This window comes from Rutilus rutilus, assembly GCF_951802725.1.
Source record: "Rutilus rutilus genome assembly, chromosome: 1".
Classification (NCBI taxonomy): Eukaryota; Metazoa; Chordata; class Actinopteri; order Cypriniformes; family Leuciscidae; genus Rutilus; species Rutilus rutilus.
Genome location: NC_140209.1, coordinates 29,750,092 through 29,777,217, shown reverse-complemented (window position 1 = coordinate 29,777,217; position 27,126 = coordinate 29,750,092). Strand labels below are relative to the sequence as shown.

Genomic DNA, 27,126 nt, shown 5'->3' with positions numbered 1-27,126 from the left:
AAGTAAAGGCAGGGCTAGACAATAAGGACTGCCTGATGGCCCGGGGCCAGCATGAAAGACACTCGGGCCAGCAGACGGAAGTGTCACTTGTCCGATCAGGCCAGTGCTGCATCTTCACGGAAGTTGATAATTTGCGTGTTTTTAAGACTCGCCTATATAAATATTCAAGTGCACGTTAGGGATGCACGATATTGCATTTTCGCCGATATTCGATATGCCGATATTTTCAAACTAATTTTGTCCGATGCCGATACCGATGTATATAGGCCTACACATTTTCCCAGATATATTTACACTTTAATTTTACTGAAGAGAAATCCAAGTCTCTCTCCTGTACCTTTACCATATTACACTCATGTGTTGTAGATAAGGCAATACACAAGACAAACAAAACAACATTTGATTCTACCATAAATGTATAATTTTACAAATGTAGACAGACATTCACCCCTGAAAAATAGGTAAATTATTTCACTTGGAGAATAAATGATATGCCAGTGCCACATTTTATTTTTAAGTTCAGACTTCAAACTTCAGTCCTTAGGAATAAAATAAATATAAATACATCTCCTACTTGAACAGGTCTACCAAATGCTCCCGTTTTCGGTGCTGATGCAGTGGTGACCCGTTCATGTAACATGTAAGGGTGGCGCTGCCAATAAAGCAACTAAAAGCTGTCACAAAGAACCGCAACAGTAATGATTATGAATGTGTCAAATATAGCAAGGAGACATTTTAATTGTTTATTATTTCTGTGTCGGCTGCAAAGATGAAGTTGACGATGACTCGCGATCTTCGCAGTAGTGAACGCGCCGGAGAGAAATGCACATTTCGGATTACATACCGTATTTTCCGCACTATAAGGCGCACCGGATTATAAAGCGCACCTTCAATGAATGGCCTATTTTAGAACTGTTTTCATATATAGGGCGCACCGGATTATAAGGCGCATAGAATAGAAGATACTGCAGTCAAACGTTTGACTGGGTTTGCGTTATGCAGTGGTCACCAACCTTTTCAAGCCTAAGATCACATCCAAAGTCCAAATGTAAACCAAGATACCTTGTTTATACTCGACGCGTCCGCATGAGCGTGAAGTTAATAAAAAAAATATATATCCGTCTGCTCAGGCAGATTCGGCTTAACAGCGCACGCGCCTCTGTATCCGAAGATGCATGACTTTGAGCCGAATCTGCCCGAGCAGACGGATATTAGTAGTACATCTCATCACACCGGCACCCAGTTTGCGCGTCTAAATCAGTTATATGGTCTGGTGTTCAGTCTAAAACAAAACAGTTGCGTCAAGTATAAATGCCTCGTCTGTTTGGGGAGTTGCGCGCGCAGACAGCGGAGGCTCGCGCTCCGGTGTCAGGCGAAAGTATAAACAAGGTTTAAGTCAGCGGTTGTTTAACAGACGTTAACATAAGGCGCCAGATCCATATATAAGGCGCTCCGGATTATAAGGCGCACTGTCGTTTTTTGAAAAAAATAAAGGCTTTTAAGTGCGCCTTATAGTGCGGAAAATACGGTAGTATTCTTTCGTTTTGAATTGTTCTGTTTAAAAATATGATTTCAAGCGTTCTGCAGATAATAGATATATTTCTCAGGTCTGTGAGGCAAGTAGGCTATGCTGAGTTTCGTTTCATTTATGAGCGCCGGCGCCTCCGTGTCATGATATCTATTATCTGCTTTACTTATTAAATCCAGGCAATTGGTTAATGAAACATTGATTAAAATTAAGATACAATTAATACAAAACGAAATTCACTTAGAAAGGCTTTGTGCTTTCTGTTTGAGGTCTCTGTGAAAGTTTTAAAGCAGTCTCTTTTAGTGCCGATTTCAGAGCGGTCACGTCCGTAACCGAGAACGGTCACTGTTTTCCTCATAAATGCGAACACGAAAAATAAAATAAAATGAATATTTTATGCTCTGTGGAGAGCATAGTAGCTTGGAGAGCTTACATTAGTAAGCTACAGGACATCGTCTTTCAAACCATGACCTGCACGAAAGAGAAAAACTGACGACCATGCTCGAAATGCCTCCACATGTTGGAAGTTTAAGTTGCTGGTGCTCATGCTACGTTCACGGTCGTCACGTGCACATAGGAAACACGCCACCCTATCGGCAAGGCTCATTGGCAGAAATATTCATATCTGCCGATGCCGATGATGGTCATTTAAAGCTTTTATCGGCCGATACCGATGTTTTGCCGATATCATCGTGCATCCCTAGTGCACGTAGACGCGAAAGTACCCGCGTCTCTCAGATTGGTACTCGCACGCTTGTGCGTATGAACACACTTCCAAAGCACAGCGTGAATACTCTCACGTCTCCCTCCCTGTGTTTAAATGGATATGTTATGTTTTGTTGATGTGTGCGGCAGTCGTCCGTGAGGAGCCGTCGCCTTTACTTTCATTTTGTATTTGTCTTTATTATTACAGTGTTTAAATGTTTGAGGGTTTCCACCTCCTCCTTTCAATAACAACATACCTCGCTACAAACTACACTTTTACCGTTCATTTAAAGCGGCTTGCCCCGTCAGATACGTGTGCTGACAGATCTATACTTGCGCTGCAATGTGTAATGTGTTTGAGATGTAGTGCTTTCCTCAGAGCATAACCTACATTCTACATGTATATTCTTCATCTGTAAATGTTAGAAACTAGTGCAAATACGTCCATTTTGCGGTCAATATTTTGTGTTTAACAATAAATGTGCCATCTATCTATAAATTACAGGAACGTCTTTCTGTCTGTCTGTGTGTGTTTGTGTGTGTCTGTTATCCGCATATCTCTCGAACCGTTAGTCCGATGGATTTCAAACTTTGACAGGTGTCTTGCTACGGGCACGAGTAAGTGCAGTGCCAAGTTTGACGTTGTTTGGATTAGAAATGCAAAATATAGCGTTAAAAATATATCGGTAAAAGAAGCACACATTGGCTTTTGCCGCTATAGCCGCTGGCCACTCCCCCCTCTCACACTGCACACTGAGTTAGCACAGCGCAGGACCAGACACAGAGAGGGTCGAAGAAAGCAGCGGAGCTTAAGTAGCGTTTTCTCTGAGTTCACTGTGTAGCCTGCTCCCTCAATCGTCGCGCTTATTCATTTGTGGATGTTAACTGAATCTGTAAGTCAGCTACACTGTTTACTTCTGAATATTATATTTTATTCTGGTGCGCTTAACGTTATCGCTACTGTGTAATAGTAGCCTAGGCTGTTCACCAACTAAATATATCCTATTCAATGCGTTCACAATCTCTTTCACGCCCATCATTTGTAGTAGCCTATTCAAACTGTTTGCTCAAACGTAGCATTTTTTTTTTTTTTGTTCACTGTGTAGCCTGCTCCCTCAATCGTGTAGTTCAATTTTCCATATTTATTGTATGTCATTATGTCAGTATCAGTATTTGCTTTCTACCATGCACAAATAAAAATGTCACTGAACTTTTGCTGTGTAATTGTAACACACCAAACCAACAATTACTAAAAACACACACAAAAACTGATTTTGCACGGGCACTGCACTAGTATACAATTTTAAACCTACAAGTAAGTGTATTTTTATGATAGCAGTAACTGTAAAGTGACTATTGTAATGGGAAGACCTAATCAAATGTATGTTAATTAGTCTGTGCTTTTGTTTGTATTTATTTTAATTTGTAGTTTAGTGAATTTAAAAATAAAATCCTTATTTTTGTTTTTAGATTGTTATGTTAGAATGTGATTTTAACCCATTTTTCACAGAAAATCAGAGGGAATAATTTCTTTATTTATTTTTATTTTTTACCGGTTGGCCGGTCACACAGCCTTTATAGTTTTCAGTTACGTGACTGGTGCGGAGACAACAACATCTTACAACAGTTCCCACACAAACGATTTATAGATGATCATGACAGCATATGCTAATTAGTGCTGTATGGTTAATCATATCGCAATCACGATGTCAAACCTATGCGATTATATGGCGTGAAAATGCTGTGATTTTATGGAATAAATTAATTTGGGCTGTCAACGTTAACGCGTTAAATTGATTAAATATTGATTAAATATTTAACGCAATCAACGCAGCATCCGTTAATTTTTGTCATCCTTTGGCTAGTGTTACATCATATGATCCCGCTCTTATTCATGCAAATGCTTTTAAACCATTCATGCGCGACAAGACAAAAAATAATGCACTGCCTGTGAATGTCCTGACTGCAGTGACACACAGAAAGACTCGCGCCAGTATCGTGCACATAGACAGCACGCCAGAACACAGTTCTCTTTCGCGCTTGAACGAATAATAACACACACAATTATACCAAAATGTCTGTTTTGTCGAGTATCTTCATAACATAAGAGCAGTTTTATGATAAACGTGAAGAGTTGTGAGAAAATGAGTTACGTGTGAGACCCGCGTCTCTGTCAGCAGCGGCTGGTCTTAAAGGGACAGCAGCCAATAAAGCTTTCTGTCAGTAAAGTTAATCAAAGAACAAAGGGAACAGAGAAAATTACTCACTGCACTTGACTAAATAACTTTTGTAGCTTTTATAAGGATTAGTCTATATTTAGTTTATAATTTATTTGTTTGATAGCTTTGTTCAATATCTGTATATCCTACCTGTTAGACAGTAAGGGCACAGGTAAATATGATATTTATTTTATACTATTGTACTATTGAGACAATAACAAGTTTGCAGTAATGCAAAGATGTCACTATTTAATTTTGTAAAAGATATTTTAAAAACTTTTTTTATAATATTTTTTTATATTATACAATTTAGTTGCTAGTTTGAGTTGAGAAACTCATTTCAGCATTATCACTACTCTGTGTGTGCATTTTACTTGAGAACCAAGCAAGTTGACTCATGAAACCATTTGTTTATTATATCGCAATCGCATATCGCAATCTTGACCTCAATAATCGCAATATGACATTTTCCAAAATCGTGCAGCCCTAATGCTAATCAAAGACTTGAAGATAGTTAACTCCACATCAGCAACATAAATTCATCAACTAACCATTCAGAAACGTCCTGTTGCATTCTACATGTCACTTCTTCATCATCTGTCTCTTCATCATTGTCCGACTCCAGTTTAAACATAAAAGGCAGAACAGTTTCTGACATTTTAATGCATGTCTGCGTGAGGTAATCGGAGCTGCTAACACACACACACACACACACACACACACACACAAGTTCTTGAAGCGCCGCCCTCTGTGCCGGGAGCAGCAGCTCATTTGCATTTAAAGGGACACATATAAAACGTAAAAAAAAATGATCTGTGGGGTATTTTGAGCTAAAACTTCACATACACACTCTGGGGACAACTGAGACTTATTTCACATATTGTAAAAAAGGGGCATTATACCACCCCTTCAAATTAGGGATGTGTATGAATATTCGAATTTTCAATCTGTAATTATCATTCAAAAAATAAAATATTAAATTAAATGCACTGGGTGGCGCTGTGGAGCATGTTTATCAAGTGGATTGTATTTGATCACATATTGTCGTTTTCTGCCTTGCGAAGTTTGGAATTACTTAGATGAAAATGATATTACAAAATGGGATTACTTTTAATCAGTTATTAATGAAACTGAGTTATCATAATATCACCACCACAATGAGAAATCACATGAAATCCAAACACCAGTCGACTGAGGAAGCAGCTGTCCATCACTGCATTAACGACTGCATGTAAGCGCAGCTGTACCCCGAGGGAATTGTGATCTGAGATGATATCTTCTGGTAGCAAAATGATTTTGAGACATATGCTTTCTTTAAGTTTCGTTGAGGGAGACAGGTTTAAGAACAGAAAACGTGCTGTTAGTAACCTCACTTTGCACACTGTGTCTCTGCAATGTCTGTCAGCGCAGCGCGTTTTCTCATTCGAGCATGTGGATATTATTGTTTTTCTCATGAACGTGAAACAATATAAACACGATAATGCTGACTCGAGCGCATGTATGTTCTGTAAGATAACTGTGCAGTCTGCTTTATTTGCTTTTGTTCTTTGTATTTTAATACATATTGTTAAAGCTGTAGTCCGTAGCTTTTTTGGGTTAAAAATTATCTAAAATAATTAGATAATAATAGACCTTTCTCACAATAACCGGAAATACGTAATCGTTGTGGAAGCGGAGTTCCTGTCAAGCGTCAACACACCAGAAAAACATAAACCCGGGCAAGTTTAAAATGGATCAAAGAGTCTACACAACTTCATTAACGGATTTGCCTAATATTACATTTGCTGATGTGACGACTCGTGGAGGAAAACTCCGTCACCAAAAAGAAAAAAAGGGTAAAAAAATTTCCACGAGGAATTTGTCCATAAATATCAAGGTAAGTAGAGAGCACGGCTAACTGTTACTGAACTGTTAACTAAAATGACACATCATTAGCGTGTCAATAGCTCTTGCTAGTTGCTTGCGCCATTTGTTTATGTTGCCTTGACTGCGGAGGAAGTAGATTACCACGACGATTGCGTATTTCCGGTCACAAATACGGAAGTTGTGAGAAAGGTCTATTCATAATTAGCCAGTGTTCAAAACTATCTGCTTGGTGTAGCTTGATTCAAAACGGTAAGATTGTAATGTTTTTAATTCCAGTGGTACTGGTGGGAATTTCCGCGGGAAATTCAAGCATGTCTTTGCGTCATTGTGTCACATCTGTACACATAACGAAGGTGTCTCGGCAAGTAGGCTATATTGTGTGTGAGGATGTTGGAGGTGGAGATTTATAGCCTTTTCTCACAGCACTTGATATAGTTAAACTTATCGATTTGATGGCGGATCCAGAAAGGTTCAAACGACAATCACCAGTGACAACTGGAGATTCACCCGTTGTAAAACGCGAAAGACTGCAACCGGGCCCATGCGAAAACAAGGACAAATATCGGATGGGCATTAAATGTAGGCCTTGTCACGCAATGCTGATGTTGTTAACATGAACAATTTGAGAACAGTAACAGAAGTATAATTTGCACGGTTTGACGTGATATGATAAGCGCTCGTTAGATTTAATAAGCACGATTTACTGCAATGCTTTTTCCCTTAGTTGGTCAGAACAAAAGTGGATGTTACTTGTTCAGACGTCATTTTCCGGTGAACATTCTTATGTTGGTCATACTTCCAAAAAGTAGAATCTGTGATTGCGAATGACTGTATCCACACCAGCATGGTGATGGACAGCCGCACATTCTCCTCAAAACATTGGATTCATCCGCACTGTGCCATGCAAAGGCACAACGCACGTAAGGTGATAATTACGCGAATAACTGCAATTGCAGATTTCGAACAGAGGAAAAAAGAGGAAAAACTGCGGACTGCAGCTTTAAATGTTTTCAACTAGAAGAAAACCTTAAGATACAGAGTAAGCTTCTTGTGTATTGCCTAATGTAAGCTTGTTCAGAAATGGTGACAAAAACTTTAAAAAAATAACGCGTTAAACGACATTTAAATAAACAAATATTCGATTTTTATGAACCCGATTATTCGAATACAATATTTTTGAAAAATGCCCATCCCTACTTTAAATGTCTGAAAAGCTCATAAATTGAATAAGAAGCCTACTGAAGTAAATGGTGTGTTCACACTTGGCATGCTTGGTTGGATTAAAACGAACCCTGGTGCGATTGCTCTGTTAGTGCGGTTCATTTGAAGAAGTGTGAACACTGCCATCTGAACCCTCGTGCCTCCAAACAAGCGGACTTAGACCACTGAAAGGATGGGTCTTGGTCAATTTCTAAACTTACTCTGGTGCGGTTCGACTGAAATATGAACAACACGGACCAATGACATGTAAACGAACCAAAAACAGGAAGATGAGACCCTAAAAAGGAGAGGATGCTCACGAATATCTTTTTTTCTCAGCAGATTTCTGCCTCTGTTTTGAGTCCTTTACACAATGTATAAGTTGTTCACGAGTTCTAATCTGGTCAAAATACCATCATATGTAGCTACGCACATACAACAAGCTCATTTAGTCCAGCACACAGCATTGTTTTGGATGTTCGGTAAGTTCTGTCGTGAAATATACTTAATAAAAGCCAAACCAATTAGGTTGTGAACATGTCTGTGCCTTTAGGTTCAGTGTTAAAATGTCAATGTGAACGGTAAGCAGACAAGGTCTAACCGTTTTTTGAGTTTGTTTTTTTGTCTGAAACAAGAGAACTGAACTAAATGAACTTCAGTGTTAGTTCAATAAATTTTACTAGTTTAGGTGTCTTTATTTGTTTGAATGTGTAAGAGCCACAACAAACATTTGGGATTGCACAAATGTCAAAACAGAGAACCAATGGCGCTTTCACGATCCTAGTGCACATTTTAATTAAGACGTATCTCTATTATGCATCTACTATGCAACTGTCTGTTGTAAACAGCATGCCACAAATGCTGTCCATATATATATATAAGTTAAAAATAACCCAGGATTTCATTTTAAAGGCTTGAGTTTGATAATTGATAGGGAAAATGACAAAAGAACCAAGCGAATTATCATACTACAAGCAGAAAACCTTCCAACATGATACTTAAATCAAAGTAACATAAATAGCACTCTACCATTTGAGGAGGAAATTATAGGTTGAAACTGAAACTTCACGTATACGAAGCTGGTCGAAACCGAAACAATAATTTTTTTGTATTCCTGTTAGCTTGTTAAATCATTCAAACCCAACCACGCTGAACAATTAAACAAAGCATTATAATCCAAGAGCTGAAAAATAGCAATGGGTGACTTACCTTCATGTTTCCCGCTTGCTGGGGATTCATGGCATTGTGTGCCCCCATCTGTGGTGAACCCTGGGTAAGCGTCTCCGCCAATACGCTGCCAGAAACGCTGACCCCTGGCCCAGCACCTGCTCCCACCGGTGTTCCCTGCATACCCTGACCCTGGTACTGCATAACCGGAGCTGCCCTGCCTCTTCCGGCCTGCCCCATCACGCCATTCATCATCTGCCCCTGCTGAGCCATGTTCTGCCCCATGAGTCCATGAGCCTGGTTGTTATTGTTCATCATGGCCTGGTTGAAACCAGCATTGAGGCCCATACCCGGACTATTGTTGCCCTGACCGGTAGGGGTGCCTACTTGCTTCGGAGGTTGGGTCTGGTGACCGGGTGAGCCCTGGCCCATGGGACTCTTCCCCAAGGCACCCAGTTGTCCACCCATTCCAGACTGAGGGCTGAGGTTTCCAGCCAGACCAGAGCCGCTCCCTGCCTGCAGGAGCTGAGACAGTTGCCTGTGCTTGGCAGCAGCATCCGGCATGGTGCCCCCCATCCGGCCACCATCTCCATTAGAGGGCATGGACATCAACCCCAGGTCTCCGTTGGGTATCAACTCATCTGGAAGATCATTTTCCAAGTCGAACAAGGAAACGAAGTCTAGGAAAAGAGGGAAAAGAGGTTATTAGCGCAGGTCATCACCTCATTAGCAACCAACTGGGGATGGGCATTGTACTCGGGGGGGCGGGGCAAGGCAAGTGATTGATCGTCGCTGTCACATACGAATGCCCATCCCTACAACCAACATGCAACTCGTAGGAGATAGAGATATTTCATATTGGTCAATTTAACTCAATATAACTCCAATCAGAATTAACTCACAAAAATGTCTAATAAATGTACCATGTAAATGAATATTGTACTTTTTCTGTTGGCAATTCTTCTGTGAATTGAGCATATTTTGTGTAAGTCTCAACTGCTCTCATTATAAATGGCAATAGATATGTATTTGTAACTTTTCACTGACTGTTTTGACTCCTGCTAACATTGAAAACAAAGTTTTGACTAATAAAGGTCACCGTTTTTCACACATACACTCAACTTCATGCTTTGAAAACTGTGTGAGGAAGTTACTGCTGTTGTAATGTCTCCTTATTCTCAGCAGGGACTGCTCAGAATCATGGCTAAAAATAAGAATCACTCCAGCCGCTCATCTGTTACCGCTCGTACCTCCCTAGTCTTCAACAGCTGCTTGTCAGTCTGGTCTACCTCCTCACCACTGAGACCAGTACAGCCAGTCGCGTGCTTATGTGTTAAAGTCAAAAAAAAAAAAAAAAATTCTAACACTACAATTTTGGGCCTGTTTGATTGCAACGTATTGTAAAATGAACTGAATTAAACGCACTGATAAACTATGGCTACATAATTTGATTGCACTGCAAGCTGCTTTAGATAAAATCATATTTCAAATGCGTAATGTAAATGAAACTACAATTTAATTTTTCAACAAGACATTCATGCACTAAAAACATTTGAACGAAGAACAGAAGGGAACACAAATCATGAGTATTGAGGCGTGTATTTTGTCATTTTTACTCATGGCATGAGACACTGAGAAACATCTGAATGGGTACAAGACCAAACCTTTAAACCTTGGTGCAGATCATGAAGCTCTTCAATATGGTAAATGACAATACACTGAGGTATCTACTTTCTTTTCACACATAAATACAATAGTCCTCAGAAATGTTCTGTCAGAATACAAACCCTGAGATGATATATCTGAAAAATCATGCCTTATAAAGCACATCCCACTAAATATGAAGTTATAACACTTTTTTTTTTTAATCTAGATTGATCACACTAACGGTAAAGAATAGTTTATTGATATTGAATAAGATAACAGGTGTGTAGGCTACATATGTGGTTTGAAGGTGATCTTTAAAAATTCTGCTTATACAACTTTTGTAATCGCTACACCTCTATAAAACTGCAACAAGTCACAAAAAACCCCAACCAAAAGATTATCAGCCCTCAATGAGTAAAGACAAAACAGCTAAAATAATAATAATAATTTTAATGTGGATAAAACAACATAACATTTGACTTTCTGACTGACATTAATAATTGAATTACTAAAGTCTACAGGGCAAATGATATTTGAAAATATGATATTGATATGTGAACATACAATGCTGGTATTTTTTGCAAACTGCAGAACAACAATATACTGGCAACTATTTTGCTATCTAGTTTTTTAATGAATAAAAGGGTCAGTCCACCCAAAAATAAAAAATCTGCCAACAAACACACACCCTTCATGTCGTTCCAAACCCATAAGACTCATTCATCTTCAAAACACAAAGAGGTAAAGTTTTGGATTCATGGACTTAATCATTTTTAATACTGAATGCATGGCTTCAAAAGACTACAGTAAGTCCACTTTTAAGATACTTTCATTATACGGGAAAAAGTTGCCAGGATAATCTTCAAAAATGTTTGTGTTCCCCTGAGTAAAGTCAGATTTGGAACAACATGAAGGTGTTGGCAATTTTCATCTTTTTGGGTGAAAAACCAACAAAATGTAGTAATGTATCATACAAAGCAATCAAAATCATACCAGTCAAAACGTCTACAACAGGCCCTCATCTCCAAGTTGGCATAAAAGCACTGCGCCGTTGAATCCAGGCAGTCGCTCAGACGGGCCGATCTCCCCATTGCATCCTTCCCCAAATCAGTCATGCTTCAGCCGAGACATTAAACCACGCAGCGAGCCGTCTGCCTGAAGCTGGTGGAGGGCAGCGTTTACACGCTTGGCTGTGTTTGTATGTACACTAATGCAAACACGGCTGGAATAAAAGCGCACCCACGGCTGCCACACGCTCACAATAACGAGGGGGAACACCCAGCTGGCAAACAACACACCCACTGGAACCATCTCAGACAACAGCAAACACCGAAAAAAAGTAGAACACAATAAAAGACCACAGAGACTTAACACAAACCCACAAATTAGCATGCATGCTAGCGGACACATGCATGTGTTGCCGTTCTCACACCAGCAGTCCAACGTACAGTAAATGAGGCAACCACCCACAACTCTCTTGCATATTTTGTTGGGATTTGTGTTGGACAATGAGTCTAAAAGGTTGCGAATCGCTGCATAAAAATCCCAGCGAAACAGTGATATTCAGCTGACTGAAACCTCAACAGATGCCGCATGAAGACTTGCACGCGAAATGGGGATGAAAAGAAACTTCTGCTTTCCTCAAGACTGATGTGAATTGTCATCAAATTGATTATTAGCAGCCCTGAGAGGAACACGCATAAAACACACATTTGAGATGCAGTCAAATCTCTGTGAATAACTTGCAACAAGATCTCATTCAAAAGAGCATATTAAAATAAATATTAGGGTCAGTGTCATTACACACAGCGGTTCTTACAGTCAGCAGTTGAACGGCTCCAAAAATCACTATCAGTTCAAGTGTGTAAAACTGGACCTTCTTTATTATAGAGATGATTATTACACGTCTTATGAAGACATTTTATAATAATAAATGATGCACTTAAATAATTTTTACTGAAATGAAAATAAAGCTTTCACTTATGAATAAATGCATTTAAGGTAATAATTAAGTAATCAAATTTATTTAATAATCAACATTCAAATAAAGACTGAATTGTACAAACATTTAAATTGCACACAAGGCAGTTTTTATATCAACTTTTTGATAGCAGAATTGTTTCTACTCCAACTTGTAGAAATATAAACATTAAATGGTGGCTGTAATAAAAACTTTTTATTCAGACATACATTAAAATAATGAATGTTACAAGTTAAGGGGCCGATCACACCTGACGCGTTTTTCAGGTTTGAAAACGCGAGGTGCACAGCACTTTACATTACACAGAACGAGCAGTGCGCTGCGTTTTTTTATGTTGCTAGGCAACCAATGAAACAGCTGTCCTATCAGTCAAGTAAACGTCAAATCAGCCTTTTATTACTTTTATTTACTTTCTGGTAACATTGTGGTAGTTACGGTTCGTGAAGTCGTTAAGCTCCTGGTAACCCGCGAGAGCACCACAAGTTCATCCTCTATCTTCGCACTCTCCTGGCGTTCAAGCAACTGTAGCTTTCATCACTTAAACGGAAGGCCCGCCTCTCACTTCATTCGATTGGACAGTGGAAAAAAAGTGGAGTGGACAGCTTTTTCCACTCGGAGTTTGCTTTTTTTTCAACTTCAAAAACGCGAGGCGCAGCAGGCGGTAAAACGCGAGGCGCAGCAGGCGCATAAACAGCGCGCAGAACGCTCGCTGCCATAGGAAATCAATTGAAAATAGGCGCCTCTCACTGCAAAAAACGCGTCAGGTGTGATCGGCCCCTTAAGGTGCATTAAGCAACTTTTCATGTTAAAAATACCCGTTTTTCTAACCCATACATGCTTAAACAATTGCCTGATGGGCTGAATGAGCCCTTCTATGATCACTGCGATTGCCTCTATAATCCTGTACAGTAAAATAAATAAGAGGGATTCGGGACGGAATCGACTGGGCGTGACGTCATGCGCGTTCACGCTCACCTGGCTATGTCTGGCAGGTTTGTGTATTCGCCGCCATTATCCGCATCAGCGAAGACAACTCAAGCGACTTTTGCAAAAGTAGAAGATGGATTCAAAGAGACCGGCTTCTAGTTCATCCCAAACCCCAACGCAAACTCCACGTAACCGCGTGCACAACTCTGGTTGCAGTTTCGCGTGTCGCCAGAAGGGGGCATAGTTCTGCAAAAACTCAGAGACTTGCACAATGCACCTTTAAGTAAAAATATAATCAGGGCTTTTCCTGCATTGAAAATATTTTGGCGGCCCCCAAAATAAATATTTGTCCCATCAAAGATTTTTGCGTGACAATACCTGCCGTTCTGCAGTACCGGTAGGGCTGTAACGATTCCTTGATTAAAGTCGAGTACTCGATTTAAAAAAAATCCTCGATTGCAATTTACCCGTGTCGAGTAACCGGCAAAATACTGGAAGTGGCGCGTTCCATAGACGAGAATATATGAGCCGCATTATTACACCGTTTCTAAGGCTACGCGATATATTTAAAACCATTTACAATCATAATATAGCATAGTGCCATTGTGAAATCACAAAGGATGCGATAAATATATTCGCTATTGACGCTTTTATTATTTACATGCGCACAGATTATATGTTAAAAATACCTCAGCTCCGTTCACAGTAAACGCTGCTCCACACAAACTCAGTCTCTGCATGTGCTGTTTGTTCAGGTTTCCAATAACGTGCATTTGGGAATGCAAAAAGTCAGACGCGGTTTCATAGTTGCACTGTAATCATTTATATGCGTGGAGCGTCTCTGGTTTCTCAAACTCCATCCCTGCATGCTGTGAGTTTGGGTTGCTTATTAACGTTCATCTGGGAACACATAGTGTGCCATTTCACAAGATTTGTAACGCAACTCATTTGTAAATCTACGCCAGCACAGGAGAATACCTAAATATGCTTCTAAATATGCAAATTGTTATTCATCGCGATTTCAAAATAAAAGTTGAAACTCTAGCTCTGAGTTTGCATGTTTTGATGTGCACATGTTCTTGTTTAAGAAATTACAGCGGCTGTTGCATTTCTATCATACAGTAGTGACCAAATATTTAAGGTTAAGTGGACATTTGAATTAAACGTTGTTTGGCCAATATTAAACAAGTATTTGATCATGCCATAGTGTTCAACAACAACTAACACCAGGCTGTTTGCGCCCTCTGCAGGTATTTGTTATAGTAATGTACATAAGTTGTGTATATTAGTTTATATCATTTACTTTACATGGTGTATTTTAACAGTGTTGTTCAATAAAACCCATATGATTACTTTGATACTTAATATGAACCAATTATTATTGCTTGTTATTATATATTTGTATTTTAAGTCATTTTAAAGGCTGTTGTTAACTTGGGTCTATTTTTTACCACAATTTTTTTTATCCGATTAATCGATGGAATAATCTGTAGAATACTCGATTGCTAAAATAATCGATAGCTACAGCCCTAAGTACTTGCTGACAGCCGGCTGCTTTAAACGCTCCCGTGAGTGTTTGTGTAAGCGCTATGGGTGTAACGGTGCACAAAATTCACGGTTCGGTTCAATACGATACACTTGTGTCACGGTTCGGTACGTTTTCGATACAGCAAAAAGAAAGAAATGCCAGAGTTTTTTATTAAAACTAACATAATAAAGTATGATATATTTTTTTTTTTTACTTTGAGCAATGATGGAGCTATAATAGACTCTTCTTAGGAGCATATAAAACAAAACAGCTCCTTGGAAAAAATGAAATGTAGCCTAATATTGTAGTAGTTATAAACAAAGGTCTATTTTTAGTTCAGATTAACATTTGAGGGCAGCAATTTTATTCATAATGTCAAAATAAAACCAACGTAACTTTACTTGAAAGCATTATAGCCTACTATTCCTGCCAAACTTCCATGGTTGCAGTTAGTGTTACTACAGTAAATCTATGGTGAATGTTGCAGATCTGTGGACACTGGATAGTTCATTCATGACAATGTTTCTTCCTGGCTTCCACGCGCTGTTTGATCCGTTAAATAACGGAGAAATGTGAATGTTTCTCACTAGATCTCGCAGCAATGTTATTACTTAAGTGGCGAATTCAAATGATTTCTTTACTGGATCTCTTAGCGCTGTGTAGTAACAGTGTCGCTTGATCAAGATCGGCTCACGCTGCTTTGGTCCAAACTGATAAACGGTCCGTCAACCACACAATAACGAGTAGCTCAGTTTCGTTCCGCTTACATTACGTTTGCACATTTGATGTTGGACAATGTTGTGGTCGCGCCAGCGTCTCTTACTTTATTAGTGCGCTTGCCACGCGCAACGCGCCTACATTTGAAATAACGAAATTTTGGTCGGCAGGAAAAATGGTCAAACGAACCATTTCAATTCGAAACGGTTCAATACGAATACGTGTACCGTTACACCCCTAGTAAGCGCTCTGTGAAAAGTGTCAAAGGTTTCTATTTACAATGTGTTTTTTGCAGTGCTGCACTCTGTAGACAATCACAGACATAGCCTACCTGTTGAACGATTGAACACAATGGCCAATCAGAGCCGTTTAAGTTAGTCAGAATCGCTAAAAAAACAGCAGTTTTTGTTCAATGTGAGTTCTGTACGCTCGCAAACCAACAAGGAACAAACACGATGTCAAAATGATATTCATTGCACAGCTTCATTGATTAGAATGGGACTTTTTGCAAGAGTGCAGCTTTGTGTACCTCGCATTGATCTGAAGTAATTGACCTTTACCCTTAGTTACTGTTACGTCCAACAAGCCATTATGTTCTCACGAAATGAAAAATAGCCTACATCGCGGAGCAGAGGACACTGACAACACGCAGACACAAGACAAAGCAAATTGCTTTTGGTATGAAACAAAGTCTCAGCTTTCAAAATGTGTCTTTTTTTAGAAATTGAAACAATAAACACTAGGGGTGTAACGATTCATCAACTACATCGATGTATCGATTTATATTCCTACGATCCAACTGGATCGATCTGTGCTCGGCAAGTTGGCCTTCCGGACGACATATATCGATCTAATATCGTTTTAAAAGGTAATGAATCGATTGTATCGATACTAGGAAATAGCGCATTGGATTTAAGCACGTCAGACTTTATATGGATGTTTTTTCTTTGCACTTTTAATGATAAGGCGTTAAACGTTACTCGATTCAGTCTGCCTATCTGTGTCGTCGTCGCCATGCGTGACGCGCCAGCAGCAGCGCAAAGACAACAAGCAGCGCAAAGTCTCTCACCTCAGAAAAACGGACTGTCCTGTCCTCTCAGCCGCTGTACTGCAGTAGCGCACACTCTTCAATTACACGCGCAAATGCGGTGGAGCGCGCTGTATCACTTCACTAAAGCGCAAAAGAAATACGAGCATGCAACGTCGTAAATTAGTAAGTTAAGAAATAAAAGTAAAATACCAATAAATTACGTTATTGGTACGTCATGTGTGTTGCTATTTATCAGGAGCAGTTTCCACGTTTCTTTACCAGTTCTTCTAAGTATTGTGTATCACCATGGTAGCCTAATTGTTCTTTGTTTCCATAACAAAATGCCACTTTCTGGTTTTGTATATTTTTATATGACTGGTGGCTCATACCAAGATTGTATTAACAAAAACTAGTTTGGGACTGCTATTTAATAGCTTAACCTCGCAGTGCCTACTGTCTATCAGTATTTGTCATATTCTTAAAAAAAAATTGTTAAGTAAAGGGGGACAGAACTTGTGTGTCAACAATTTTTGTGTAAACAAATGTATTATAATAGGCTTATATAATTCCTAAAAAGGTGGGTCGCGGCTTGATGACCATGGGGAAATGTGGGTCCCATGGCTAAACTATTCAAAACATCATTCTATGTTGTGATAATCGTAATTAATAATCACAATTACAATTTCAAGGGAATAATCAACAATTATCATTTTTGTCATAATCGTTCAGTCCTACTTATTAAAATAAAATGTGAATGCATTTTACATTAATTGTTGTTTACTTGTTTGTTTATATCTATAATTAATTGATACCTGATTCCCTTACAAGAATTTTTGGCTAAAAAGTTACTGAATCGATTTCAAGTCACTGAATCGTTTCGGATCGGATCGTTCTAAATGAACCAATATCGTCCTTGAATCGTAACGACAACCATGAATCGCGAATCGAATCGAATCGTTGTTAAAACGAATCGTTACACCCCTAATAAACACCATTTTGCAGCTCTTTAAGGTGCCGTGACATTTAGCTGTAGCGCCTCACCTCAAGCAGTATGTTGTTTCAACCGTGTAAAAACGTCAATACACACCATTTTCCAAGTTCAAGTCTACCGACGTTAATCTACCAACTCTCCCTGTCTGGTTTGTTTGTCAGACAAAATGGCAGATTCAGGGTTATGATTGGTCATATCGCCTGTCAATCAAACTCTCGTGAAGGGTGAATTGACAGCTTCAGTAACTTTAATGCCAGCAGTCTTTGCTCGCTTTCTGTATCCAATATGTTTTTTATGCTTTTATGCAATTTTATGGATTGACAACCGTATTTAAATGTGCGATTCAATACTCTGTCAAATGATCTGAGCATTTAGTCTTGGAGTGTAAATGCAAAATAATAGACCTGCCACGTTTTCTATGCAATGTGTTACTTTGTGCACTTTATTACCAACCTTTAAAATCAGTCACTCATGCCCGGTTTTCACAGACAAGGCTTAAGCTAGTCCCAGACTAAAATACATGTTTGAGCTGTTTTAATTGAAAGAAACATGCACTGGCATATCTTAAAATATGTCAGTGTGATTTTTTTTTTCCTCAAGATGCACACCAGTAATGTTTTATTCTAAGGCACGTTTAAAAAAGCTACTTGCATGTCCTTGTTTACCTAACGCCTAATCCTGGCTTAATCTAAACCCTGTCTGTGAAACCAGATGTCAGTGACTTTTTACAAACATATTTAGAGATTTTTAAATATAAAATAGTTCAGATCTGTCCTGACAGTGACTATTTTTTACTTCATGAATAAATAGGACTTTCCAGCTGACTAACAAGTTTATCAACATTGAATGGCTTTCCTGGGGTAAATGTAATTTTATGTGAAATATTGTTTACAAGCTGTTTTATTGACTTCATCATGCGATTGAAACACTGATTGAGGGATTACATGAGGCAAGTTCACTGTTTGTTTCAACATACCTTCTGATGTTCATTCATGTTTATTTCATGTTATAACTAATAATAAAAACACTTATTGAACATCACTGTTTCGGGCCCTCCAAAGCCATTTTGACTGAAACCTTTCAATTTCTGAAATTTCGGTGCATCACTAAAACAAAATATTAAAGTTAAAATATTAACTTTAAATGGAAACATTTATTGTACAAAGTAGTGCAATACTAGTACCTACTAGGCCTTTCACACTAGGCATGATTAAGCGTTGAGAATGCACAACGTGATGACGCTCTTGAATCGAAACAATAGAGCCCTATGAAGCTATTCAAACCGGGTGTGACAAAGCGGAATGTTTTTCGACCAGTTTGTCGATTTTTTTCCCCAGGTGCCCCGCGATAAAACGGGCTGTCCAGTTAGATTTGAGCTTTAGATCACGTGCCTGGAGTGGCTGCTGTTGCACAAAAGGACGAGATATTCCAGAAGAGAGAAGAGAATGGATGTTGAGTTCTTGTTATCATTGGAGTCTGAGAACAGATTTATACTCATATGTTTACTTCATATTACTTTATAGAGAATCTAATTTTCAATGCAGCTGAAACAGCAAACAGAGCGCTGTGTCTGTTTTCTTCCGGGTGCGCATGCGTTATGAGTCAGAGTGCTCATTCGGTCTAGGTCTGTCAATCATATTACGAGATCATAACTCCTGCCCTTCTGGATAACGACATCCTGTACAATTCCTTATTCTGAGTTCCGTACATTAAGTAACGCTTAATGTGTAACGCTTCAACAGATGAAACTAGAGTTGTCAAAAAGTACCGACTTCAGTACCAGTATCAACAATGACATCTTTAACGTTCTTCACCGAGCGCTTACACACACGGAGTGTTTAAAAGCAGGCGTCTATCAGCGGGTCCATAATATATCTGCTGATAGACGGATCCGCTGATAGACGCCTGCTTTTAAACACTCCTGTGTGTATCTATGCAAGCGCTCGGTGAAGAACGTCAAATATTTCATTGTTAATCATTGTAGCCATTCAAAGACATATGTTGAGTGTGTCAACACAACAGCCAATAAGAAGGGTTTAAGAAACCGTTCAACAGCGCTCAAAATGAGGGAGGGAAATGCTGGTATCGTCACATTTTAAAATTTCAGTACCGACTTGGTAGCAAAGTCGGTACTTTTTGACAACTCTAGATAAAAACAACCTCTTAGTTCGTCTGACATGAGCATTTTTTTTATCAGGCTCTAATGTTTAGGTTGAGTAATTTCACTTTATTGGCAATGAAAAGGTTATTATGGCTACGTTCACACTGCAGGCTGAAACGACCCAATTCCGATTTTTTTGCCCCTATGCGACCTGTATCTGATCTTTTCATGACAGTCTGAACGACACAGATCCGATCTTATCAAATGCGACCCAGGCCACTTGGGTATGTGGTCCCAAATCCGATACATATCCGATCTTTTGAAATGCGACTTCAGTCTGAACGGCCAGGTCGCATATATCCGACCCGCACGTCATTGATACGCAAAAAACTTCATAATTCTGCATTGAAGTAGTCGTCGGTTTGAAAACGGACTGCATATTCGTCGAGCTGAGGTAAATCTGCCGAACGGGTCGACCTCGACGAGCCCGTTAATTAAAAAAAAAGAAAAAAAGCCCACGGCCATTATATATACGTTATGTTAACTTATTTGTGCTGAATCTGATATTAGATAGGTCAGCGTCAGCGGCTGCTGTCTGGCTCTTGTGTAACGGTCGCTGCGCGCGCTCATGTGTGTGTGTGTGTGTGTGTGTGTGAGAGAGAATCACAGTTAGTTAAAGTTTAGTTACAGTACTTCCGCAAACAACAAGTGATGTCGTTGACCGTTGAGTACTCTTCTGCGCATGCGGGTCACTTCTGGGTCATTTCACGTTCACACAGGAGATCACAAAAGGTCGCATTTAATTGGAAATGTGAACGGCCTTACAAAAAAATCGAATTTTTTCAAAAAATCGGAATTGAGCATTAAGCCCTGCAGTGTGAACGTAGCCTTAGTTAGTTATTATCCCCTTTAACACATAGGCCTAGTCTTTCCTTGTCATTTAGATCATGTGTGAACAGGACCTTTTCAAAAATACCAGTAATGTGCTCCGTGTGAACGCTAGGGTTGGGAATTGTAAGAAATGTTCCGGTTCCGGTTTCGATTCCACCAAACGATTCCGGTTTCACTTGCCATTCAACAAAAATTATTAAAACAACTAATAAAAAAATAGCAGCAAGGGAAAATGCACAATCCTTTTTGTGTTCATTTCTTATACTTGTCAGATGAGTTTAACAGACTGGTAATGTCAACAAATTCAACATACTATTTAGCAATATTTGCAAAAATAATACATTTTCTGAAGGAAAATAAACATTTTTGCATTCTCTATGATAATCTGGGACCTCTCCTAGCTTATTGTATCTCCAGCAGTGGAGAATACCCTCTCAGAAGGGGTAGAATATGCTTGAACACACATGTAAGATCCAGACAAGGTAAAACAGAATATTTTTTAAATCGGTTTGAATGATTGATTTATAAAGACGTCACTTTGTTTCATTACTAGACAAATCAGCGCTCTAGCGGTTAATAAACAGAACTGCATGCGTCTTGCGGAAGAACATTGTAGCCGGTAGGGCTGAACGATTTTGGAAAATAATCGAATTGCGATTTAGTTTTACCAATATTGCGATTGCGATTTAATATGCAATTATTTTTTAAGCTCTTTATCTTTTCTATTATTCAACAAAAACAAGCAATAAATCATTGTAAAATAGGGAAGGGAATCTTTAGGCACCTCATGAGCCAATCAAATTTTTTTCTTTAATTGATCTTATTAATAAAACGTAAAATATTTAATTACATAATTATAAGTAGGCCTACTTATAATAATTACACATTAAAAAAATTTATTAATACAATTAAATGTTAATAATTTTAACAAATATAGCTTCAAAATAAATAAAGAGGGAAAAAATTATTACAAGCAATAAACAAAGAGTGCTTTCAGTAGGCTATTTAAGAGTAGGCTGTCTGAACGTTTTCATCTCTTTTGAAATTATAAGATGTGGTTTGTCCTGTCTGTTTAATAACTTAAGATATAACTGACTGTGTCACATTAATTTCACGTCATGAAAGCATTTTGAGATGCAAGTACATTTAACCACGTAGACGGAGTCGCTCACAGCCGCATACTCAAAAGCTCTTCACAAAGCGCGCGTGAGTATTTGAAATTGAAAGCAGCTTCTGTCAGTGATTTTCATATTTTTGATATATAAGCCAACTGCATTCCAAGACATATGATGCCTTCGTAGAACATTTGTAAGTAAAATACCGGCGGGCGAGACCGCGTACTACAAAAGTAACATCACGCAGACCACGCGTATCTCATATCTTGTGCAATGAAGCCCGCAAATGTCCTTGTAATTCGCTTCAACTTTTCCGAACTTTATTAAAGATTATTTCTCGTAAGGTTTGAGTGGTGTCGTGTGTGTGTGTGTGTGTGTGTGTGTGTGTGACAGGAATTAGAAGCAAGCAGAATACGGTTGTTTATAAAGCACACGCGTCATCACGTATCTGTGTTTAAAACTAAGCTCAGACATAAATCTGAAATTATCTTAATCGATACAGAATCATTGGAGAGAATCTATAACACAATATCACATAAATTAAACATAAACTGTTATTTCCTGTAGCCAGGCCTATGCGTTGCGTGCCAAGTTGATGCTTCATCTGCAATACAGACTGGTTTACTCTTGCGTGTCACGTGACCAGACTGTAATCGCAGCTTTGCGGTAAAAAAAAAAAATCGCATTTCATCATATCGCGATATTATCGCAAATGCAATTAATCGTTCAGCCCTAGTAGCCGGTAGTGCTGTAGCGGTTCGTCGATGACGTCGACGTCAAAATTACGTCGACGTCATATTTTTTGCGTCGACGCTTCTTTATTTTTTTTTTTATTTTTTTTTGCACCATTCCCGGAGGTACAGCTCGCCACACACACACCGCCCGCCGTGTTATTCTGCCATGTTTTCTCCCTTTCTTTCCAAACCGCGACAAACGCCAGTCTCCTTTCTCTGCAGAATGCCATAAATCCGCTCAACCAATCACAGCGCACCATTCCACGCATTGTAAAATAACGGTGGCGCTCTGACACCCGACATCCTAGTTTTCCTTATCTACTTTGCACTTTTTGATCAACAAACAAACAAAAAAATGTATACATTTGACGGCATTGATGAACCTGTGGTGGATTCTGTCGTGGATAACCTTCTAAGTGCTTCTTTTACCGATATATTTAACATATCTTTTGCATTTCTCATCCAAACAACGTCAAACTTGGCACTGCACTTACTCGTGCCCAGACAGCTGTCGAGTTTGAACTCCATCGGAGTAACGGTTCGACAGAGATATGCGAATAACAGACAGGATAAATAATTCCATTTAGTCGTTAGATTAGTCGACTAATCGATAAAATAATCGCCCGACTAATCGTTTAATTAATAATCGTTTACCCCAGCCCTAGTAGCCGGACCTACTTCTCTCTGTTTATGTCTATGACGAGTCACGCAGGCACTGGGCTACTCCGCAGCAACTGCGATCCGCCGGCCGGTGTAAAGTAGCCCCGAGTATAAACGCTTATTACAGGCTTACAGTAGTGATTCAGGATAAGACAAAAACACGGTTTGAAAAAAGGCAATCATGATGTACTCGCTTCATTATATAAATTTTGTAAATTCTGAACACAAAAAAGTTATCGACTTTAACGGTCGTCTTTATGAATGTTTTGAAGCATCAGATACAATCGATACACTCGTTATTTGAAGGCAGCGACTTTCAAAAGGTGATTTACTCTATTTTGGTTGCTACCGTAGACATCAGTGTTTATACTCGAACTATAAACTTTTATCTCAGTACTTCTGTGATCATTTGAATATTTGTAACCGAAATATTGATACTGTGTGGTTGAAAAGACTGTGAAAGTAAAGCTGGGTTACACTTTATTTTAAGGTGTCATTGTTACAGTGTAATTATATATTTAAGTACTGAGTAATATTAAGCAACTACATGTACTCACTAAAGGGTTAGGGGTAGAATTAGGATTTGGGTGAGGGTTAGTTGCATGTAATTATGCATAATTTACTGTTATTACTACGGTAAGTACATGTAACATATGCAACAAGGACACTGTAAATAAAGTGTTACCTAAAGCTGTTTCATATTGACATCTGCTCTCTCTGGGTCAGCAACAGCGCAAACAGATTTGAATGTGCCGGTGTGAAGTTTTTGTCATTTAGGAATAAGATCGCGTGGGTGTTTGGATCGAGATCAAGATCTTTTAAAGATTCATCGTGCAGCTCTACTGTCTTTATACTCTCTTTCTCTCTGCGTTGATATCTGACGCAAAACGTGTATATGAGTAGTGCAAGGGCTTTTCAGTGCATTCATTAGCCTACTATTTTAATATTCACGAGGTGAGATGTCACTATTAAAAGGATAAGCTCCCAGCACTTCGCCCACACATCGCACCGGAACCGTTTTCGGAACTGAAACGTAGGAATTTCGCACGGTTCTGGTATTTTACAAAAACAGTAACGGTTCTGGATAAGAAACGATTCTCGGTTCCCAACTCTAGTGAACGCGGAATGAAGATTATCGGTATCACGTACAAAGTCAGAACGTGGTGACGTAAGCAGTCCGCTTTGGGCTAGGGCTGGGCGATATGACGATATTATTGTATATCAACGACGTCTTGCAAGTACCGCAATGTCGATTATAACAGTCAGTTACCAGACATTCATCGACAATATCTAGGAAAAATGACAAATACATTTCACATATCCCCATAGTTACCATACTCATATTTATTCACATGCAATAGCATGAATAAAATATTGTCTATAGGCTAATAGTTCCAATTCTTGATATTATTCTTTAAGCGCCAGACACGCAAAAGAGAACTCTTCTGCATGCGACCTGTTTTCTGAGCCCTATAAGGAGACCTTGGAACTCGAACCAGAAAGAAAAAAATAACCTTACCGTTTTTGCTCATGCAGAACGAACCAATTCATTTTTAATCCCTGATTTTAGACAAATAACAAATACATCATAGCTTGAATACAAGTTTAAAAACAGAACTACACGTTATAATTAAGGAAATTAATTGTATATGTCGGCAGTGTTGTCTCTGGCGGGACATGGCTTGGGTAGACGACATAATCGGATATCGCTATATTTTGTAAGGCGATTATCGATAACATATTTTTTTATATCGTCCAGCCCTACTTTGGGCCAATCATAAAGACTTATGAATATGATGCGATTACTCCACACTGTTAACAGAAAGCTTTTTAATAGTTATTATATTAAAATATGTGCTAAATGATAATCTGACCGTTGCACCACATCTCGCTTTTTCAACGTGTCGCGCTCGAGACCCTGCTTTTTCCATTCATCAGCGCTGCGGCTCTGCAGTTGATACTATTGTGTGCGTCCAGTGTTTTTAAGAGCAAATACGCGTTCTGCTTGATCATCTGTTTTGCCTTTCATTCAGAAGTCATAAAATGTTGTCATTTTGAACAGATAGTGAAACTAAAGTGCTTCTCCTTATGTGGGTGAATGAAGACAACGGCGTGGCGTTTAAAGATAATTTCCGATGACTGACATCACAGAATTTACTGGTATTTTGCTGCTGATGTTTGAATGGCAAATGTCGTTGCTTGTGTTAACAGCGTATTTGTGCATTTACCGGTAAAGTCATTCTAGTAATTTGACGGCAATTTACCGGGATTGCTGTGTGAAACGGGCTACTGAAATGCCTTATTTTCAAAAATCGACTTTCGTCACTTTAGTCAATTCATTGGCATTTAACAAATGTAACTGTCTGTTGCTGCAAAACGAGTCCATGTGTGCTTTTTTTGTGCGAAAAACTGTAAGTCCACCTCTTTGAACAACAAGACAAGTTGCAAAATCACTAAAGATCTGGAACTGGAAACATTGCAAACGATGAAAGCAGAATTCAAAATGTAAGAATGAAGACACTAGCCTAATCCACACTGACGCTGGGATTTAGCAGATTTGAAGCCAAAGTATTTGATGAACGTATAAGTATGTGTGGAGAGCATTTGCTCAGTATCATTATCTCATTTTTGACGGATGTGGCGTTTAGCGGCTTTTGCATCTGAACTCTTCATCTGGTCTGTATGTGTTTTTCCATGGGGCTCTGGGTATTTTTATAACAATAAAGGATGTTTGAGAATTATTTTTACATGAGAAATGCTAAGCATGTAGCATTCAGTTCATTATACAAAACTACAAATAATGCATATCTGGCCATTATATAATCAAAATCCACTTTAGATCGCAATCGGAAGTTTACAAGCACTTGTTGTTTCAAGTGGGTTGTGAGTGAAGTCATAATCTCATAAATTGTAATGTGTAGCTTGATGCTAACTGTAGCTCTAATGCACCTGTTTGTGTTTCTAGTACAGTACCAAACTTTATCTTAATTTACTGTTATATGTTATCCAGCGGACTAGGTTAAAAAACAAACAAATGGAGAAACCTACGAGATATACAGAAGAGGAAAAACTCATTCTCGGTCAGCGCTATCTATCATGCAGGCGTGAATTAGCAGAAGGCGATCAAACGTTTCGCGTTTGATGTGAAAGCACCGGTCGTCGACGAATTTTATTTATGCTCATGCTCAGTGTGAAAGGTAATTAAAAGGGTAGTTCACCTAAAAATTGAATTTCTGTCTTTAATTACTCACCCTCATGTCTTTCCATAAGACCTTCGTTCATCTTCGGAACACAAATGAAGATATTTCTGATGGAATCCGAGAGTTTTCTGGCCTTCTTCATAGACAGCAGAACAGCGCTTCCTGGTTCTACGTCAGAACTACGGCTCATTATTGGCCAGATCCTGCATCACACGCATGTGTCATGGTGCTAACATGACCAGCGTCGGCCAATGGTGAGGTGGCGTTCTGACGTAGAACTCGGAAGCGCTGCTCGGTTTACACTACGTCAACAGCGGAGGAGAATGACGTGGAAGAGAAGAGATTGTTGAATAAAGTCATTATTTTTAGGGGGGTTTTGCAAACAAAAAGTTCTCTTGTCGCTTCATAACATTAGATTGAACCACTGTAGTCATACAGACTATTTTAATGATGTCTTTACTACCTTTCTGGGCCTTGAAAGTTGCAATAACGTTGCTGCCAATGTGGGGTCAGAAACCTCTCAGATTTCATCAAGAATATCTTAATTTGTGTTCTGAAGATGAACGAAGGTCTTACGGGGATGGAATGACATGAGGGTGAGTAATTACTGACAGGTTCTGGGGTGAAAGTCTTACCTGAACCCAGTTTGAGAGGATTCTTATGTGCCAGGTAAGTGTCTCACCTGAACCTAGTTTGATGCGACAGGTGAGAGCTAGAGAGTGACGAAATATCATTTTTATATTGATATATTTGCATGATATCATGCAGTTTCATGACTGATATATTTTACCAATATTCTCACTTTTCAACTTAAACGGTTGTTGTTTATTACAGTGTCAACTAATAAATGCGACCATTTGATGGGTATCTAAATTACAGCAACCAACAACAGTATCGTAAAGTATGCACTTTACAATAA

The 27,126-nt window shown here is 39.0% G+C and overlaps 1 protein-coding gene across 6 annotated transcripts in view; it reads right to left on the bottom strand.

Annotated features, from left to right (window-relative positions):
* The window catches only part of crebbpb (CREB binding lysine acetyltransferase b), a 64,635-nt gene that overhangs the window by 35,442 nt on the left and 2,067 nt on the right, over positions 1-27,126 (bottom strand). For all 6 annotated transcript variants that reach the window (XM_084388751.1, XM_084388752.1, XM_084388753.1 and 3 more), the window contains exon 2: positions 8,728-9,365. In XM_084388751.1, the coding sequence (XP_084244877.1) occupies positions 8,728-9,365 (638 nt within the window). The remainder of the gene's footprint in view (positions 1-8,727; positions 9,366-27,126) is intronic.